General features: G+C 40.3%; 1 protein-coding gene across 1 annotated transcript in view; it reads left to right on the top strand.

Annotated features, from left to right (window-relative positions):
- Nucleotides 1-22,192, top strand: part of LOC140339858 (VPS10 domain-containing receptor SorCS1-like) — a 299,984-nt gene that overhangs the window by 143,387 nt on the left and 134,405 nt on the right. Inside the window, 1 exon segment of the mRNA XM_072424760.1 lies at nucleotides 12,167-12,266. Coding sequence (XP_072280861.1) covers nucleotides 12,167-12,266 — 100 coding nt within the window.

Below are 22,192 nucleotides of genomic sequence, written 5' to 3'. Positions count from 1 at the left end.
TAAAATTGGCTAATTGGAGAGCTCCACCCCTGAGGAGGCATATTGAAACTTTGCAGAAAGATCTCTAAAGAATGGCGGCAAAGGAAGGGCTTTTCTACTAAAACTGTGATTTTTAAAAAAAAAAATGAATAAAATATAAGGCTTTAAACGTGTTTTTGTGTTGATGCAGCTGGTATGTATTTAGCTGATTTACACATTCGTTTAATTTGAATGTTCAATGGACTTTACTGTTGTACTGAATTTAAAAACACAAAAAGCAAGAAAGATAGAGAGTGAGAGAGAGAAATAAATAGATTGATGTACATGTATACTTCATAATGCCTGGATGTGTTTATTGCTAAACCAGAACATACCCCAAGTCAGACACTCTGTAGGATTATAATCAGACCTGTCAATATTTTAATTGTTTGGGAAACCATCCACATATGCTTTCCCAAGTAATTAATTTGCTATAATCTGTCTGTTGTATCTTGAATGGAAGCAGCATGCATATATATATTTTGTTAAGTCTTTCCTGTGCTTTGGGAGTATTTACACATTAATACCAATTAGACATTGGTTTGTTGCATTTAGTCTGTCTGCATTCTTCACCGACTTTAAAAAAAGGAAAGCCTTCCTACCTGATCTTCCTTCCCCCAGGAAGACATACCATACCATAAATTTTCTGGTTCTGCTTCTTAGCCATGGTCACAGACCAATGGACCTGATTGGCAATTCAGATTCGGGCAACCAGTTCATGACTCACTCCTTGGCCATGGCTGAGAAGTAGACGGGGCACTCATACAGATCAGACTTTGAGGGAATTTATAGTTGGTTGGACCTGGAGGTTCTTCCTTCTATAATAAAAATGCTTCCACACATCAATTTTAGACTACAGATATAATTTAACCCTAGTCCTAGTTAACCTAGTCTAGCTAACCTGAAAACAAGAACCATCATCTCGAAAATTAGGCTGATACTTATCATTCTCTTTTTGTGCACCAATTTGTACCGGCACGACAATAGCAACACCTGAATCTCTGCGTGCTGTATATACTTGTAAAAAACATTTTTTGACCAGTTCCTATATTTGTGTTTTAGGAATATAGCGCGGTATGTCATAAGGAAAAAAAAAATCAGAAACACATTACATGCGGACCCTGTTCTATGTTACAGAGAATGTTTGTTCCCATGTTAAAGCCAGCAACATAAATAGAAATTGGTTGCAGAAAATTGCCACGTTTGCTTTTTTGCAAATCTTCCATTTGGCCAAAAGGCTAAGACGCGGTTAGGGAATCAATCAATTTTGAATTTTTATTGCATAAAAAAGTCCTCGTTGTAGCATATCGATTGTACAAATGACATTTCATGAGATCGCGATGGGTATGATGGGCTGCCGTCAGCTGTCTCTCTTCACCTCTCCGTGGACCGTGTCGATTTATTCCGGCTCAAAATGCATTTTTTTCTTTGTTTGTTTAGGAATGACCGAACTAAATCCCAATAAATGTTTGCTGTGTGACTTTAATCGATGGTGGTTTACAAAATGATGGTCTTTCTCAGGAGTAATTCCAGTAATTTTACCCGGGGTAGATGATAAGGTTACAGTCACTAACTAGATAGGGGAGTAAATTGTGCAGCTAGATGTTGTCGCTTAGAAAGTGGAGTGTTGAAAAATAATATTGTTGCCTGTGTTAGCTGACCAGTGCTTCAAGTGAACTTATCAGTAGCAAAAAAGAAATCCTGCAATGGAAAAGGTGTTAAACTCCTGGCTACAGTGATCTTTGTTTCCTACTTTTCCTGCACTCCGGATTCACATCTTTATATGACTTCCCAGTTTTTGACACTTCCAGAAGTGTCAAAACCCAGTTGCTCTTGAAATTCTTTCTTCTGACCCCCTATATTAAACAGCATTGATCTAGGGGATTTCTCCTGGAAGTGTCAATGTTTGCTTCCCTTCCTTTATCCTGAATATTCTACTTACATTATGGACAGTGAGATAGCCCATACTTTGATACTTCTGGAAGCTTCAAATACTGGGGTCCTCCTGTAGATCCTTCCTCTAACCCCTACATTACACAGAAGTGAACATGAAGATGTCTCCTGGAAGTTTCAATGTCTGTCTTCTATTCCTTCTCTTGGCCAGTGAAATAGCCCATACTTTGAATCTTTCCGAAGTATCAAACTCCCCTCCGAAATACTGGGGTTCTCCTGTAGATCCTATCTGACCACCTACATTGCAGAGAAGTGATCTACAGGATGCCTCGTAGAAGTGTCAATGTTTGCCTCCTGTCCTTTCTCCTGTACATTGCTCTTGGCCAGTGAGGGGCCCATACTTTAATAATTAAGGTCAGAAAAGCTTTATCTCATTTACTAAGCCTTGGAAGGGGATAGTTTACTTTGCTATATGAACAGCCCATTCCATCATGAACTGCAACCCTAGTGGTTCCAAAAATCTGAAAGTGTTTTCCACTTGGACCCCTCAATTTCCAAATGTAAAAAAAAATAACACTTTCAAATAAAACATTGAAAGAACATGATAAAAATACCTTGTCCTCCAGTTTAAGAATCCCAAATCTCCTGGGAATGCACTACCCTAGAGTGCCTCCAGCCACAAGTTGTGGTTTAAAACTAAACTCCAATAAGAATTTTCTATTTTAGGTTTAGAGGGGGTCCTTGCACAACTTTTTTTTTTATTTTATTAGAAAGATATGAAAATGGTAAATAAATTATAGTCTAAAAATATCCAAAATATTTGTAGCACCTTTTCTACGCTAGGCGTCCAAGCTGGTAGTCGTCTATTAGCAATCTGAGATCAGCCAAGGCAATGCAGCCTCTGACTGCCAATCCTACCAAAACTTTAATTTGGTGATGTCAGTACTGTGCTTACTATTCTCCTTTCTGGAGAGGAAGCTGTACCTGGAGACTTACAGTGTATCTCACTGCTTCTACTTCATCCATTCTGTAAATCTGTGCTTCCTGCACCTCTCCTCCAGTCATCAGATGATTAGTCATAAAGAGATTCCTTTACCAAAATGGCCCTTGCACCCAAAGACAACAGGGAGTTACGGAGAGACCACACACAATACAGATGACAAGTTCTATAGAAGACTAGAAACTAGTTGTCTTCTGCATGCTACTTCCGAGAAAAGCTTCTCTTGTTTAGGTATTCTTTGGAGCCATGGCATACAGAGACAATCTGCTTCCAACCATGACAAAACATTTGTGGCAGGTCCTTCATCATGATTGCACCCCCGTGTACAAAGCCAACTAGACTGGTTTGACCAATCTCAAACATTCTGAAAATCTCTACATGGAGAGTTGCTGGGGTCAGTTCAGAATCTTTGTGAGCGATATCTTACTGGGACTGGTAAGTAGAACAATGGAAGGGGACTGGGGTGAGAGCCCAATACATTGGAACAACCTTAAGTCAAGGATCTGACCACCTGGAAAATCCGAATGGATCCCAAGTTTGGACTAAGAGCTACAAATTTTTAAGCATTTTAATTTTAATTTCTGCTGATTATCCAGAGTTCAGCTTTAAATGTATTTTTGTCACACTGCCATTACCAGCTGAATACACAATCAAGAAAAAAAAAAACTCCTCTGCTTGCAAGTTCTTTAAACTTATTTTCGGCAGAAGGCCCGTTTATTACATAATTACACATGAGCCATGCATCCTTGCTTGCCTCAAAAACCTTTTGCCCTAGCATGAAAAACGAGATTCAAGAGCGGAGCGGCAAGGGATAGAATCTCTGTAAATCATTCCTTTATGATGCTGATGATGATTCTAAGACTGCTGGAAATGAGATATAAAAACAAGAACACATCTGTGATTTAATGAAATTTACATTTACCACTGTAGACTGAGAGCAGCAGATGTTCCTATGCAGTATTTGTATATCATAGAGCAACCAGAGTACATATTTTACATCATATTTTTATTGTTAGTTAGTTTACTGCGTACAGAAACTTTGACCGTAATTTATCTGATTAAAGAGATCACGTCTGCTGAATACAAATACACGCCAAGGAGGTCAATTACAGATGTACTTACTCACTTGTATCTGAGAAGTTTCTGAATGAGCAGAATTGGAAGTTTTAGTTCTCCAAAATTTTGTCAAAATTTTTTACTCTTTGACCAAATATTGACATTTGTCAAATTGCGTCGGAGGCGGTGAATGTAATATGTAGGTATAGATGTGAATGTAAATATGCTTAACCCACATGCTTTGCATTTTTTCATGTCTTTGGGACAAATTTGGACTCTGGAGAAATGGTGATTACAAGTGCAAAGAATTTACAGTTCCCTGCCCCCCTGACACTCAGTTGGGGTCTCAGAGAAGGTGGAGGACCTGAAAATTGCTCATATTGCTTTTCCCTAAAACAGATTTTAATTTTTTGTTTCTTATCAGCAGCATCTTCTGTTTAAACTGATCCCTGTTGTACTTCCTCCTATAAGGTGGCTACATTGCCATCCAGAGTCTTTCTGTAGCCCCAACGTATCACCCATATTATATACCTCCTGGACATGCTTATGCATGGATGAACCAAGGTCCCTGGGTGAACCAACCCCTCTGCTTCTCTACCAGGCTGTGATGATGCTTTTTCAAGTTGCATTTGTTGAAACAAAAAGTTTCAAATGTTGCAACCTTTCAGCACTGTCACCCTCCTCATTGATACCTTTTGAATCTTTAAAACTCAGTTTGCTTCATCATCATTATTCATCATTTAAAGATTTCAGTTTCAAATAGATTTTGTCTGAAGATAATCTTTTTGATTTTTCTGAGGGTCACCATAGGGAGTATTATAAAATAGCACAAAGAGAAAAGGATAAATTCTGCTCCTTACTGAACAATGCTCGGAGAAAAAATGGATAAAATTGCCCATTGCTGAGAACAGAAATGTGAGTGGCTGACATGTTGTGTAGGGAGAGCGTGGTGTCTGCAGGAGAGCAAAACGTTTCAAGCCATCACTGTCTGTTAGACATGATTAAATTCACCTAAATGTGCATCAGCCTCAGTTAGTATTAATGAAAATTGAAATTGGACATAATAGGGATCATAAATTTTAAAAATAAAGGATAAGAGATGAAGGTGCTTTTAAACATCCTTTCTAAGGACCCCAAGGGATTGCAAGAGGATGTTCACTGTTACATTGGACTTTCAACCTTACAAAATATACCGTATTGGGTGCGTCTTGAAATTCCAGGGCGTCTTATACAGCGAAAAATACGGTACATATATATATAATAAAGTCTCCCAGTGGCATTAATGGAACAGTTTTCAATGATAGCTATAGTATAGCTCAGCCAATCCAGCCATCGCATCATTGCTTGGTAGCCAGATAGCCCTATGCCTGTCAGTTACGGGTAGAACCGGCTGACAGGATGAGTCAGGTCAATGACAGATATAGTAATGTTGGATCAAAACTCAAATTTTTCTCATATTACGAGTTCCAGAGTTGGAATCCATTCCAGAACTATCTGACCACCACAATTTACTAGGGATGACAGAGTATATCCATTTTCCTGATTTCAAATATTAAAAATGAGTTGTTGACTTTTGGAGTCAATTTGGATTGGAATTTGCGTTGGTCATAATATCTCCACTACCCCCTCTTTCTTATTTGAATCCCTACAAATTGTTGAATTCAAAGTTTTTTCATTTTGCAGGTTCAGGGCTTAGGATTTGGCAACTTAGTTTCTTGGCAACTCAAGAGCCTATCAATGGGCTATCGTAATGCTACCAGTATTGCGCCACTTAATCAAGGAGGCCTGAATGTAAGAAACCTAAACAATTTCGGATAAAAGCACAGAAAAATCAATTATTTGCATTGTTTATTCTTTTCATCTTTTTTTGAAATTGAAATGTTACTTTGAAACTTTAAATTACTTAAAAGTCAATTCTGTAGCATCTCCATCACCATCTTTGCACATCATGGCCCTCTCCCTATTTAAAAACTTTTTTTTGCTAAAGCTCTTCTGCTTCCTCGTTCACCTTCCCACCTTTTATGTTCCAGGATTGGCATGAGGGTCATTAGAAGTTCCATAGGTAAGTGTTTCTTAACCAAGGATCCTCCACTGGTTGCGGGGGGTTCCTTGAGCAATGATCAATCTGTGCTTCCCAGGCCACTCTATGTGACCCCAATGATCTTTTTGGCTATCTGTAGGGGTGACATTCTTCCCAATAGCCCTCAATGAAAGAAGCATTCTTACCAGCGATCCCCACACTAATGTACTATGAGCTGTGGATATAGTAATTATAGAAGGGGTTCCCTAAAGACCTAAAAATTATTTCACAGGTTCCCCTATGTTAAAAATGCAGAGAAAGGCTGATATTTGGGTGTCACTTATTTTACTTTGCTGGGGTTTCATTTATAAAAACCAAGATGGAGGCACCCAACAGCCGTCTCTTGGCCTTTTGAAAGACTTCACAAGGAAAGATGTTGAGCTGCATGGTTCAAGAACAGAATCCATACTTGCCATTATTAAAGTAATTTCACTTATTATTACTATTATTATTATTATTAATAAACAGGATTTATATAGCGCCAACATATTATGCAGCGCTGTACATTAAATAGGGGTTGCAATTGACAAGCGAATACAGACAGTGACACAAGCGGAGGAGAGGACCCTGCCCCGAAGAGCTTACAATCTATTGGATTCTACAATCTATTTCAATGATGTTTTACATTTTTAAATCTGCATTGGAATATTATTTATTGGTCCTGAAGGTGGATAGGAAAACTCAAAACTCCCAGGTGTTAGCACTGCAGGTCGTGCCGGCGCCGCTGCTCCTAATCGCAGGCACGGGCGCTGGGTCCTGTCTTTCAGGTAACCCTCTTCCTATGTTCCATACCTGTGTTAAGACTTGCTCTGGTGTTTGACCTGGTGTGGGTGTGTCTCTCCTAGTCTATGAGGTAATACACGCCCTCTGTTTTCCACAGCCTATGGGTGATTACCTGCAGGTACTTAAAGGCACCTCCTACTACAGGAAGTTGCCTGAGCAATCTCTGGCTTACTCTGTGTTACTCTCTGTGCTAAGGTGTGTTCCTGTTTTGCTTTACCGTGTACCGGACCTTGCTGACGATTTTGGACTGTTTGCTGCCTGACCCTGACCTCGGATACAGTTTGGACTTTGCCTGTTTGCTGCCTGACCCTGACCTTGGAATACGTTTCTGGACTTCGCCTGTTTGCCGCCTGGCCCTGGTTCTGTTTCATTGCTTCCTGACTCCTGTGGTTAGCTGCCACTGGCCTGGGGATTGCTCTGGAGTGGCACCTGGCAGCTACCCCGCAGCTCAAGCCTATCCTCACCATCAGAGGCTCTAGCGAAGACCTGGTAGCGGCTTAGTCACGCCCCTCTGGAGTATAGCCTGTCAGTGGCACAGTGGGTCCACACCCGCTTGCATAACACCAGGTTGGCAGCAATGAAGAAAAGGGGAGATCTGTTAAAAATCTCCCTCAATCTTATATAATATTACGTATTAGGTGGACCTTTTAACTTGCATCAAGCAATAAATAAACATTGGCAGTGATAGTATCTTAATTAGGAAGGTTCCAAAAAATGCTGACCTTTTAGTCTGCAATGTTTAAGCCCTTTTGGCCCAAAATTGCTCAGCACATCAGAATCCGGCCTAAGGTCTATGGAACCATCGGGCCCCGAGCTGAGAGAAAGTCATCAGCCTTCCAACCTGGTGGGACCACTGAATATCTTGTTCACGTAATACCACCTAATACAATTCCCTCTCCTCCATGTGAACTGACCACGAGTTACACGTCAAGGGAACAAATTACCAGATCTCATTTGTATTCCTCCGGTCGCTATAAATAGCTGATTTTTTATTGCATGGTTGATCCCCAGATGCACAATGATAAATACATTCTCTCCCACAAGAAAATATATACAGGTATAATTCTTCCAGTATTTATTTATTTTATTTTTTTTGCAAGCTCGGATGCTTGATATAACGGAATCAAAAAAGCGATGAACCAGCATTCCTCTGAATTATTCATCGAAAAGCACTAAAATGCCACGGGTGCGAGGTATGTTTAGACTCACCTCTAGATTATCGCTGTCATTTTAAGCCGCTGACAGTTAATTTGTTTCAAATAGTAAAAGTGCTGTTGTTGGCAAGAACACGAAACAGGCAAGGTGACAAGAAACGCAGCTGAAGCCTGCACACAATATTACCCCAGGTGGGAGTTGTGCGGTTTCCATTTGAGTTGGGACAATTTTTTTTTCATTTTAAAATTTCGATAGTGAAATTAGGGGGACGCCTAAAAAATAAAACCCATCACCGGCCCGTATTGGCTGCAGCTAAGGGAACTCCAAGCAGCGTGAGGTGTACACGCAAATGTTTTCTTAAAAGAGGTCTGGAAACCACAAAATTAGTTTTTTTCATTTTTTTTTGTGTAATGTTTGGTGGGATTACTGATACTTTGAACGTTTTCCCAACTGATAATTGTAAAATCTTTCATTTAAATACTGAAATATAAATATTGTTCTTGGTAAAACAGGAGAAGACTTTGGTCCAAAAAGTGATAACTACTGGACATTCCCAGCAAATATGCTTTGAAGAACCAGGGTGTGGACAAACCCTAAAATAAAGGAAGGAGGAAGTGAAAGAAAATGTAGCAACTCTAAGTTACGGTTAGTCTTCGGGGCCCCAGAACTGACCCATGTAGTAACATAATAATCCAAACATCCTTGGACCTTTACGAGAGAGACATAAATCTCCCAAACTGAGACACAGATAACAACTAAGAAAAAAGTGATAGAGTTTCTCAGCCCTTTGTAAATGCTAAAAATATAAGTTTGGACCAAAGTTTTATGTTTGAACCGATGGATCAATCACAACTTGCAACAACAGCAGTTTCTAAAGGTCATGGAAGTCTGATCTGTTCAGTTTTAAATGTTCCCCAATGTAATCTTTGGTCTTCTGGAGGATTTCCCTGATGGTTTAAATTGACTTCATGATACTCTTGTCTAGTCTTGACGCCCGACTCATTCCCCGTTTGGCTTCTTCAGGGGAGGTTTAGACATATAGCACACAATAATCCCAATAAGCTCAGGATTTGGTGAATACCATGACCTTGATATTAAGAAATGGTCTTGAAGATACTCCCAAAGTAGTGAAAAATAAGGGTGCTCCAAAGTAGGTAGGGGTTAACATCCATTCAACCTGAGGCCGTATGCTAGCAGCAAGTATGCTATATGTCTCAACTTCCCCAGAAGAAGCCAAATGGCGAAACGTGTTTGAAGCTGAGACTTGCCAGGATGAGACATTTTACTATTTATGAAAGAGTGGAATGCCTGTGATGCTGAGCAACCATGTTTTTAAGATTTGGAATCCAATGAATGAACGGGATGGCCCAGGGATAATCAGGTTTAGTTGGGAGGGGCTAGATGATGCTGGACTTCCTCCAGCCAGGAAATCTTTCTGGCTGCAGATTCTAATGTACACTGTGAGATGCTGACAGTGTGTTGTGAAATCAAAGAAAACATTTCAGTCCAGGAGAGGAGCCAGGACAACTTTGCAAGACTGAAGGTGAGGCTGGAGGGTAGATTTAATAAAGGGAAGGTTGAAGGGCAAATTAAATGTATGGAGAACTGAAAGGCTGATTCCATAAAGTAAGGCCGGAGGCAGTTAAAGAAGGGGAGGCTAGAGGGTAGATTTCATGAGGGCAAAGTAATGAAGAGGAGGCTGGGGGCAGATTTAACTTGTTTCACTACGGAACAGTCATAACGTCACACCGATGTTTAATAAATTGTGTGAATTTGTCCAGCCCAGCATGTAAGATTACCGCCAAAGGAATAGAATAATAATTGTACCATGACTGGTAAAATATGTCAGTGTTTCATAATGAAGTAATTTAAATACCAACTTCCTCACTAATATTCCATAGCACATTCTCCGTCCAGAGCTCCATCCTGCAAGGTGATCTCTTGGTAGAAGACGGCCTCGGCATTAATGTAGGATTGGATCCTAAAAACTAGCCTCCGTTAATGATTTTATAATAAAAGTTTGCTTTCGGACTATCGGCTAATTCCTTCGACTGGATATTGTGTTTGCATTCTTTCTGGGAATAAATTATGCAGCAGAGATACGGAAGTTTTAACTTTTATAATAAATAGTCTACGGAAGACAAAGGATATTTAAATAAAGGTGGTTGGAGGGGGAGAGTAAACTGAGGGTGCTGTATGAGATTATGCAAATACAGATTTTTTGTTATATTATTTTTCTTTAATAATTGATGTGTGATCTGCAGGGCTTCTAAAGCTATTATGGTAACTTTATATATAATATCCTATTGTACACAGAAGCATGCAAATGTTTGGAGGGAGGAGTGCTGTGGAGTAAATGCAACCCAAGCCGACCTGATACTAATATATTTTAGTTAAAGTAGACCTTTCATCAGATTTATATTTTATGTTAAGTGTAGCATGCTAAGTCACTGCTATTGTAACACTTTCAGGTATTTATTATCTATTACAGTCATCACAGTACTCTTGACAATACCTGGCCTGATTATCCCTGGCTCATCTTGTTCATTCATTGGATTCCAAATCTTTAAATCATGGTTGCTCAGCATCACATGAAAGGCATTCCACCCTTTCGTAAATAGTAAAATGTCTCATCGCGGCAAGTCTCAGCTTTAAACGCTTTTCACCATTTGGCTTCTTCTGGGGAAGGTATTGCTCTCTGCTTTGCTCTCTATAGAGGCTATTTTTGCTATCCAGCGCCATTTTGTTCATACTTTAACCAGGGTCACAATCTAGCTTGGTGTTTCTCAACCAAGGTTGCTGGGGGTTAATTGAGCAAAGAGCAGTTTGTAACTTTCAGATCAGTTACCAGTGACACCAATTATCTTTTTGGCTATCCATATGAGTGGAAGACTTCCCAATGGTCTGCAGTTTAGAAGGTATTCTTCCTACTGGCCACTACAATAATATACTGTGGATTTAGAAATTATAGAAGGGGTTCCCTGAAGATCTGAAAATTATTTCAAGGGTTCCTCCATATTAAAGGTCAGGAGACACTGATCTAAATCCTGGACTTAGGGAGACTATGAGCAATATTACTGAAAACCACCTAATCTAAATTACATAGTATTGGTTAGCCAACCATTAAAGTAGATGTCAACCCTATGGGCCCAATGACTCTATTATGCTAAGGTAACTATTTTGGTGCAATGTTCTTGGTGCATTGGTGTGATGTGGTGTCAGTCTTTCTGATTTATTATTCCAAAGGATATTGAATCATTCAAGCATAGGTTTTAAATGGCACCCAATGCTCACTGCCGGCAGAACTAAAATTCCACTTAAAAAAAATGATTCAGCCAAGGCCTGACAGGTGACGTCCCTTGTGCAATGACTATTCTTACCAGCCTGACCGCTCGCTCGAGCTGGCAAAAATGCTGAGCTTCTCTTGGTTGCCTGGCTTCCATTATGGTTGCCGGCACTGAATGAACTCCCGCGCCCCTGTGTGGGTGTTATGTTATCCTGGCCAATTGAGATGGCAAAAGACCACAAGAAGGAGGAAGTAGGTGGTGCCCTGCAATAGGAAGGGGACAGATGGGTTTAGTTCTGCTTTAGGGAGTTTATGTATCAATGCCTTTACCAAGGATTCAACTAACTTTTACCCAAGATTCAATTGTTTTTACAATAGGAAAACTAGTGAATCTTGGATGATTGGTATACAAATCTGAGATTTGTACACCCTGTCAAAAAGATCCTTAAATAAATTTAGCTAGCTAAAGGATTGTATGTCATACACTATTGTAACCTTATGTCCTTTTTGCCACCTCAGTGCTTCTTATCTTTTCCAATTTCTTTAAACCACTACCTTTGTACTGGGACTTTGGTGTTGGCTGCACCTCATGCCTTTGGATCATATGATGGCAACGGTTGACCATGGCTGGTCAATATGTGCCAGCACAACCATCAGGAACCTACTACCGGATAATTGTCCCATAACAGGAAGTGGCTAAATAAAAACTCTTCATGGCAAGAGAACCAAATATTATTGTTAAAGCGTAAAAGATTGTATTTACTTTACCTTTATTGGCTCTACTGCTTAATCTGTGTCGAAATTTATTTTAAGGGCAGCACATTGTGCAATGTATGGTCCAATTCTCCATCCACTATGGCTCTGCTCTCCTAAAATATCTGCATTTTCTTTTTAGATCTACGGACTACGGGACGACATATGAGAAGCTGAACGATAAAGTCGGATTAAAGACCATTCTGAGTTATCTTTATGTCTGCCCCACAAACAAGCGCAAGGTAAGACCGGCCCTTATATTTCCCCGTTATTTTAGGTTGACTGTGCTTGGATAACCTCCTTTGCTCCCGCACTCTATTACCGTTGACACAAGCCTTACGACTGCGAGGCACAGGGAAATATATAAGAAAACAAATAGAAGCAGAAGCAATTCTCGGCATGCCTCGCAGCTGTTTGGCCGACGCTGATAGAACGGCTCGTTAAGATTTCGGAAGCGGTGCCATAAATACATGTTTTTTGGAGGTTTTCCACATTTACTGTGACATGTTATTATAAGACAAACACTTGCTCATTTTTTGTGTCTTGGCCATAGTGCTTCTCAATGGTTTGGTCTTATGTAATCCTTCATGGAATGAGGCCCTCTGACCTGAGAGTTACAACCAAAAATGGTACAACATGGGATAAAAATGTTGTTTGCTGAAAAATCTTTAGAAATCTTTAGAAAATCTTTAGTACCTAACTGGAATGCCAAGGCAAAAAATGAAAGTCTAGATTCTCTCCTATCTCCATTTTGGATACATTGATTTGAACCAGGGGTCAGCAAACTTTTTGTACTACTAGGCCATTTCAGGAGGCCAAGAAGGCACACTAGGCCAGAATAAATAAGGTGTCAAAGGAAGGTTTTTTTTCAACCGTGACTGCAAGCGAGCAGTCTCAGTCTTCCGCTCATCCGCAGTGTAGTCTCTGTATGTGTGCGCATGCTTGGCATCGAAATGCCCCTTAAGATTCAACCGCTTGAAAGTGCTGTTGGTGTGGTTGCAACACAGGACTTTGTTGCCACGTTGGACGAAGAATAATTTGTCAGTCCATTCAGGGTTGAAGACACGACGTTCGAGGTCAACATGCCCGGGACTGGTAGCTGCGCGTTGCTTCTGCTCTTTATAATTATGATTGTGAACCAGGGCTTCTCATTCAACATCAATCCTAACCCTATTAATGTTCTTTTAGTTAAATCGGCACAAGTAGTTCCAAACTAGGGAAGGAAGAGTAGGGGCAGCTACATACTATCACCAATAGTTGTGGAATTGGAAGTTCAACAAGTTCATATGTGTGATAGTTCCCAAACTATGTAATGCACTAGCTTTGTCAGCCCAGTTTTTTTTTTTTAAAGCTTTTTAGCTGAAAACCACAAACCTTCTGATCTGCATGTCACTGATATTATCTAAAATGGGTGGAAGTCAGAGGGAAGAACCAGTGAGAATTTCATGAGATCATGAAACAATGAGACACTATTTGTATAAATAGTATAATAAAATACACTATACCATCAAAGGTAACTCCGGTGCACCCGCAGATTGAAGTCTGAAACTGACCCGCCATATATCATCCCGATGTATTAGGAATTTACCATGAAGAATATTTTAATCATTCTATAATCTTTGTTTTTTCTGGGTCCACAAACGCATGAATCAAAAATTTATACCATCGTTGTGGAAAGCGAGTCGTATAACCCTCGTCTTGTATCTGAGCTTCCAACACTTCTCTATAAAAGATAATCACTTGTTTTACCGTCGGCAGCTGGGGCTGAATCCAGGTATTTAGAAGAGCACTTCTAGTCCCCAAGAGGCAAACGCCTATTCAGGCATGAGTAGCTTTGGCTAATAAAGAAAAAGTGGATTTATCCCAGCAGTCCGGAAACAAAAGAAGAGAAGGGGAAGATTCTCAGTTTTGAAAGTGTAGGTTTTTCAGTGGGCTTTGGGGGGCAACTGCAACTTGGGAAGCAGTAAAGGATGAACATAACAAACAGTCATGTAGACACTGTAGTCTTTGGGTATAACCCATCAATGTCTCAATCAGGAACCAAGACCAATAGTGTGCAGCTGAAGGGCTAAAAGAGACTTCAGAATATCGGCTGTAGAAGTAGCTTGGTAGAAATTAGATTAAACTGCGGCAATTCAAAACCTTTACTCAAATGATCATTTTCAACATCATTGCAGGCAATGTGAGCAGCTACGTCTGCAAAATCTCATTGCTTTGGAAAGCAGAGACACAATGAGACCTATTTTCATGCTGCGCACTAAAAACCATTTTAGGAAAGCAAAATGGGGCGTGAAAGGTCAATTCTTAAAATGCCGCCTGACAGTAAAATTCCGAATTGGAAATCAGGTTCACTCAGGAGGGGAGTTTCAGCAATTGCTATTAAACAAAGTAATCCGCCACATTGGCACTAAGCATTGTTTCCACTGGAAACTTAAACAATGAAATACCAGCATTAGTTTTATTATCCAGTTCAGTAATTATATTAATTTATTTGTTAATGAAAGTGAAATACATTTTTTTGATTGTATGGTGACTTGGACTAAATATATTGTGTGGGGAAAAAGTCACACAACTCTCATTGACTTTAATTGAGCAATATATATGGCAGTTCAGCGGCTGCATTTGATCTGCACTCAGCTTTTGAACTGCAAGCGCAGCAGGTCAAGTGCCTTTTCTTGTCAAACGCTCTGCTCCTAACAACAGGCAGCCAAAAGTTTGTTGTTTATCTTAGTAGTAGACTAAAAGTCAGATATTTTTGCTTCTGTTTTTGCTTTGACAAATCTGGCTTTGTAACCTTACAACTGCTGTGTTGCTGTCTGACTTGGCACAATATAGATCGGTATAAGGTGATATCCCCTAGCAGTGCATGCTCAATGAGTGATCCGGAAAAATTGGCTGCTGGGAATAAATGAACTCTGGTGTGCATGCACAAGAGTTATTTCAATTCAGCATGGCCATACAACAAGGTCAAAGATCCCAAACCCAGAAACTGACCAGGTGATGATGCCCCCGCCCATGAATGAATGAAAAAAGGGGAATGTAATTAAAAATTTTGATCAGGTAGGTAACTTTATTTTATTACATAAGGGACATCACCTGTTGCTTCTGCAGTAAAGAACCTACCTGCTAGCAAATATTTACTATAAGTTTAGTTTCACTTCCGGAAGTATTGTCTGACTGGTCCCAAGACCCCCTTTGGATTACAGAGTGGCTCACTTCTATATTATAGAGGCATGGAGAGGAAGAGGTGTCCTATAGTCTAGAACAGTGTTTCTCAAACTTTTTAACATGGGGGTGCCCTTGAAATAATTTTCAGGTCAACAGGGAACCCATTTTATAATTACTATTACTATAAATTCACGGCTAACAGTACATTGGTTTGGTGGTCAGTGGGAAGAATGCCTGCTATATTACTGGCCATTGGGAAGAATATCACCCTTACAAGTAGCCAAATAGATCATTGGTGTCACTTAAACTGACCTGAGAGAGGCAAACTGCTCATTGCTCCAGGAACTCTGGAGGATCCCTGGCTGAGAAACACTGCTCTAGAAAGACAACACTGCGCCTCATTTAATAACATGCAATGTGTCAGTGTTGTCACCCAAGCACAGAAAATGTGTTATGTAGCAGCTAAATGAAATTTAGGTACCATTCATTCATTTCAATAATGATATTAACATTCACCAGCACCAACGGCTGGTTCCGATAAGGCTGCTCTTGTAAGATTCTACTTGATTAGTTACCCAGAAAATGATCAAATTACAGCAAACAACCCAACAAAATCAACACCAAACCCAGAAGTTAAAAGAATTCATAAACAACTGTAATAGTATGTACTAAATCCGTAAAACATCTAAAGCTTTTCAGGAGTTACAACTACTTCCCCCCCAGGGCTACAAAACATACAGAAGAAATACATAAAAGGAGGAATGCTCGCACCTCCAAAACATGTTGAATATTTTATGTTTTTCCAATTTGAACAATTGAAGTTGCTTTCATATTCTTTTATCTTCTGAGGAAATGAATTCAGCCGCCACATCTAGGGTGCGGTAAGCTGCATTAGATTCTTTTTGTGTTCTTGGATTTAGTAGTTAGTTTTGGTCTAAAATGTTTTTTAATAAATGACGTTTTCATGGCATCTTGTTTTTCACCAAATGATGGAAATATCTTCACATAGTGATGTCATGTACTAAGGTTGGAATGCGCTGGTAGAGTCCAGAGATTGGGTGCACAGGACTGTGGCTAGGGGAAGTTGTAGCCAAGGTTCAGAGTCTTAGGAGTCATTGGTGTTCACCAGAACACTCTGCAAAGGTTGATAGACTTTCAGAGGTTTTGGGTACACCACAGCTGTAGAGTGAGCTATCAGACATGGTCAAGCTCAAGCAGAAATTGGCAACCAGAGGATCAACAAGGGGATCGAAAAACACACACAGATGCTGGAACATATAGAATCACGGGGTCTCTGAGGTTACAAACGACTCTGGGATCAGGGAAAGCTTTACCATCATGGAAAGGCTCTGTGGTCATAAATAGCTTCACGATCATAAACGATGATGGAGACACTTGGAGACATTTGAAGAAGCAGGAATTGGCAGCATAAGGGCTTAACATGGTAATTCATTACTCAAACAATGTGCTACAACAAATTTGTTATAACTCCACTCCACAAGCCCACCATGCACCCTTTACTTGTTTCTCATGGAGATGTGCAGTCATGTGTGCATTTAACATTGCCCGGGATTATTTGCATGCTTGCAGCCCTAACTGCATATGTGCACTAGAGGGTAAGCTTGGCAATGCATACAAACTTGTGCACAGTTGTACTGTACATGCTTACATATGCACTCAACAAGCCTCTCTAGTTTCAGACACAGGTTGCTGGATCTTCAGCTTGTTACCCATTACTTGTTCAGCGATCTTCTGACCATTCAGTTTCTTGGATACCAACTCTGGCTAGACCCTGACCTCACTCTTTGTTCCCCTTTTGCTCTGACCTCAACCTGTTCCGATAGCAATTTTTGCCTGCCCCGACCTCAGAAACATCCTGGCCATGAATATTTTGTGCCACCACCCTTGGAATCGGACTATTTTAACCTTGATCTTTGTCTGTTGCCTGCCTTTACTTCTCCCAATGCAACCTAATGTGATAACCATCTGTTATGCAAGCGGGTGTGGACCCACTGTGCCACTGACCGGGTACACTCCAGAGGGGCATGACTAAGCAGCTACCAGGTCTTCGCTAGAGCCTCTGAGGGTGGGGATAGGCTTGAGCTGCGGGGTAGCTGCCAGGTGCCACTCCAGAGCAATCCCCAGGCCAGTGGCAGCTGACCACAGAAGTCAGGAAACAAGGATACAGGGCCAGGACCAGGCGGCAAACAGACAAAGTCCAAAAACGTATTCCAAGGTCAGAGTCAGGCAGCAAACAGGCAGAGTCCAAAAAGGAAGGCAAGGTCGGGTACACAGCAAAGCAAACAAACAAAACACCTTAGTACTGAGAGTAACGCAGGTAAGCCAGAGATTGCTCAGGCAACTTCCTGTAGTAGGAGGTGCCTTTAAATACCTGCAGGACATCAGCCATAGGCTGAAGGAAACAGAGGGGGTGTGTGTGTTACCTCAGAGACACACCCACGTCAGCTCACACACCAGAGCAAGTCCCAGCATGAAAGAAACACTGACATGGAACATAGGTAGTGGGTTACCTGAGAGATAGGACCCGGCGCCCGTGCCTGCGATTAGGAGCAGCGGCGCCGGCACGTCCGGCAATGCTAACACCCTCGTGTTGATTCCATCCAGAGGAACTCTACAGTTTCTGCTGTAGAGGTCCCTTTTTACCTGTTCAAGAACCAACTTGGTTCCAGTTCACTGGCTGTCCCTACACCGTATCCATCTGTTCTCTACTAAACCCTGGTGGGGAGGGCCTAGGGGCCATGACGTGGCAAACTCCCAGCAACAAAGGAAATTCATTAGCCACTAGGTTTACCAGACCATCACTACTTGAGGGGTGCTCTGGTGAAGACCACAAGATGCTTAGGCTTCATGCTGTGGGTAATGCCGTGCCAGCTTCCAGGGGGCACAACTCTAACAGACCTAACGTGCCCCAACCAATGAAGAATTCTGCCTTTAAACTGGTTGCATGCCAGAGGAGATATCTACTGTTGAATTGGTGGCCCAGTAAGCATGAAAAGTACATTTTCTATTCCTGTAAATGAAGAACCATTGTGAAAAGTAATGGTGTGTCACATGATTCAGCTCCTCTGCTATGGGTCATGAAACAGCAGTTTACCTAGACTGAGTGGTATCCATCTTACCCCGTGTGATCCTAATCTCCAGCTGATGGACGGCTGTCAGCTTGCCGTGTCCTGAAGCGTAAGTAATGAGGCATACAAACTCACTGGAGTGATGGAAAGGTATAGATTTGTCTCCTTTTAAATGAAGTGATTGAGATCAATACAACTATCATCCTTTATTCAATGACACTGATTAAAAAAAGTCACAATGTTGAAATGAAACATTCCCAGACAGCGATGAGGGGACTGAGATTTGAGGACGTCTACAAACAACAGAAAAAACAATTTTCAGGGCTGGGGTGCTGGCTTAGACAATCTTGGTGTCTTTGCCATTCCTGGCTGTACAGTTTAATGACTGGCACAGATTAGCCATTGGTACAATGCTGCTTTCTGTTCACTGGGGGATAGAGGGGGATTGAGGAAATTCTTTCTCCTGACTGCAACAGACCAATGGCATCTAGATCTACACAGAAGCTCAAGAATGTCCTTTTTAGTTCGCTTTTTCATAGATCCAGAAATCCATAGAACACCATTCGTGGGTGAAATTATTCACCATAGTAAAGAACCCATCATCACATGACCAATTGTGGTGACCTAACTATATAATATGATATCTAACTGGAGACTGGTAATTATAATATATCATGCTGGAATTGTCTGCATGTTGTATATTTGGTGGGATTGCAGGGTGATAGCTTTTCAGTTGGGTTTTTATTGTTCTATTGGCATGGTGTTGGGTTAAAAACTGCAAATGGGTTCAGTTGAGGATTTGCCTATTTGATTTAAAATATCTGCCCACTGTACTAATAACTAAGGAAGAGCGAGCCAATTTATTAAATTCGATCTCGCAGCAAATTGAACCCATTAGAACTTCAAGCCCTACTAATAACCAATTTAGGTTGTTAGCCTTTATTCATGGCAGATTAGAACACTACCACTGCTTTCTTATAATGCACTCTAATAGATAGGTATAGTAGATATGTTGCCCTGGACTGATACTTGTTTCCTTTGACCAAATTTCACTCATTTCAATTTTTGCTTTTTTTTTTTATGACCTTGTGCATCCCTTGGCTTGACACTTCTCGTTTGATCTTCTTCCCCCACCTTCTTCCCTTTTTACCCCTGGTCTTTCTTGTTCTTTCACCTTTTGCCACACACCCATCTTTTTATTCTCCTTCATTTCCCTTTCAGCAAAACTTTACACAGACTGCATCTATTCCTTTTTTACTTTACCTTTTTTCTACATTCTGATTTTTATGCTCATAAATTATGCTTTTTATCTACATTTACATTTTTACCCACATTTGCATATTTGTGCATTTTTATCATACCTATGACCCTGATACCTCATATGTCACATATATACCTTTTGCTAACCTAATGCATTTTACTATTTCTCACCATGTAATTAGTAATTATTGTTGCTTACTTATTTTATTATATTCTCCTTTTTGCATAACATGTTTTTTATGTTAATGTTATTACTGTCTTATCCTTGTAATGGGATACTTTTGGATGTTTATAGGTTCTTATTTCCAAATAAAAATATATTAAAAGAATAAATATTTAGTTCAGCCATGGTTTAAAGTAAAAGTATCTTAAATAAGTAAATAAGGGACAGTATATTGTCTGTCCTTTGGATCACGTCACGTGACGTCAATAAGAAGAACCAGTTTGTGGACACCTCTCCATCGTGTTTACCACATTATGGTTGTTTCCAGTGAAGGGGACTGTTACCTTTTATATTACAGGTTTCAGAAATGCCTATCCCTTTCTCTTGCAGTTCCATAAAGACATGGTTTGGCATTTTTTTTGGAGGAACCCTAAAATCCTGCATAAAGTTTAGACCTCAACCCTACTTTGGGACACATAGGACAATTAATTTAGGTCTTCCAATCCGACATCAGTACTTGACAAGGGTGGAGGAGACAACCTAATATTGCTGCAAAGCGCTTTGTAATGGGATGGCCAACAAGTTTATGTAGGTATGATGGTTAGGTGTCCATGAAGTTTTGGCCTACAGTATAAAGTATAGGTGTATCCAATAGAATATTATTATATTGCTCCAATGTAGAAATTGAACCATCTCCAGTTGCGTGTTTTGTAAAAATGCTAGCATGATAATTAAACTACAATAATACTACAATAATACATTTATTACCTGGACTGGCTCAACTCTCCATGGAAAGCTATTAACACACAACAGATGAACGGAAGGTTAATTAGGGTGCAGTATTCACAAGCTTTGCTCCACATTTTCCCAGCTGCGCCTTTTCTGATATGGTGTCAGGCCATGCTCACGGCTAGATCGCATTTTTTGTGCAAAGCCATCAATGTGGCTTAACTTGTTCTTCCCTTCTAAGTCTTTTGCTTATATCCGTAGAGATGGAAAATTATTCCGCTGCACCATGACTTAAAATTTCATTAAAAAAGAATGACATTGAGTCATTGTGAGTAGGGGTGATGAGAAGATCTGCACGGTTTTCTCAATGTTCTAGTTAAAAAAAAACAATTACAAGAGGGATTATGCGTGTTCCGCTGCTTTACACTTATGATAGAAGAAAAGGAAGAAATAAAAAGAAAGTTTGTGACTAATAACATTCCTGATTAATTGTACTTGTTTCTAGACACAGAAACAGAACTTCCATAAAACTTGGGGAGGGGGTTGGATAGGGAAGGTAACTCTGGCAGGTATAAGGTTCTTGCAAACTTAAAGGGATGTCCTCTACCAGTCACCAAAGAACCTTCTGAAAGGAAAGTAATTAAGGGTAAGCATCTTCAGCTGGCCACAACTAAATAAAAGATTGCAGGCCCCTCATTGGCTTACAGATTACATTTTCAAGATGGCGCCCAGGATCCTAAAGCACATTGGGAGTCTAGATGTCCCTTAAATAGCTTGCATGTTATATCTCACTGCGTCCACTCACTACTGAACAGCTAACAGTCTGGAGGAAACCAAGTCGCACCAAAAACTTCCAGACCTCAGATGCCATAAACTACTTTTACATCCCGGATTAACCAGTATCGTACACAATATTGAATGTTGGTATCATGAAAAGGATGTCTTCATAAAGGGGTTTCCCTCAAAACATCAAAAGGACGCAAACCACAATGACTTAGACAGAGATTCTAAGAAGATGGACATTTTGAAGAAGATTCCAGGAAGGATGGGGGAGACAATTTATCCCAATAAATCCACATAAATATTTAATTGGAACGGATGGGACTAATCTTGGATTAGAAAGATTTTCCATTGGTTGCAATGCTGAATTGGTAACAGTTGCCCCAAAAGTGGGTTTTTCTCTTTTTCGAACCACAACTGTATCAAGACATTGTGCTGAATGTGCATCATTAATGGTTCTAACCATAGCTGTACTGAATTCCCAGGTGTACAGAATTCTGTGCTCGTGTTGAGGGGCTCCCACTATCTTTGTGCCGAGTTCCTGGTTCTACCTGCTGCACCCATTATATTAATGTAATAATATAGCAGAACTCCAGCCAAAGAACAATAAAAATAAAATGAACCTATTAAAAATCAGCATTTGCTGCCATATTGTCATTCAGTCTAGAACCCTCATTGCAGCATTTTTTTGCTGATAAGTCTCCCCCGCCTGCTATTGCCCTATTACCATCCTGCCATGATGTTCTTTGTTCAGGTGATTCCTTTATAGGGTGACATTTGATCTCCTGCATTGCAATGTTGCATGGATTTCCAGTTGAGGTGGCAAGTGGTTATTGGAACACACATGACATAGTCATAGTACACAGTTATTACTATCGGGAACCCCCCTTTATTCTTGAGAATTGCTTTGACGTCATTGCTGGGCGAAGATAGATAACCGACTGTCAGCAATATAAGAAAACCGCATCATCGCATCAAA

This window comes from Pyxicephalus adspersus, chromosome 10 (assembly GCF_032062135.1).
Source record: "Pyxicephalus adspersus chromosome 10, UCB_Pads_2.0, whole genome shotgun sequence".
NCBI classification, from domain to species: Eukaryota; Metazoa; Chordata; class Amphibia; order Anura; family Pyxicephalidae; genus Pyxicephalus; species Pyxicephalus adspersus.
The sequence above is the reverse complement of the archived record's forward strand: the minus strand, read 5'-3'. Positions and strand labels throughout refer to the sequence as shown.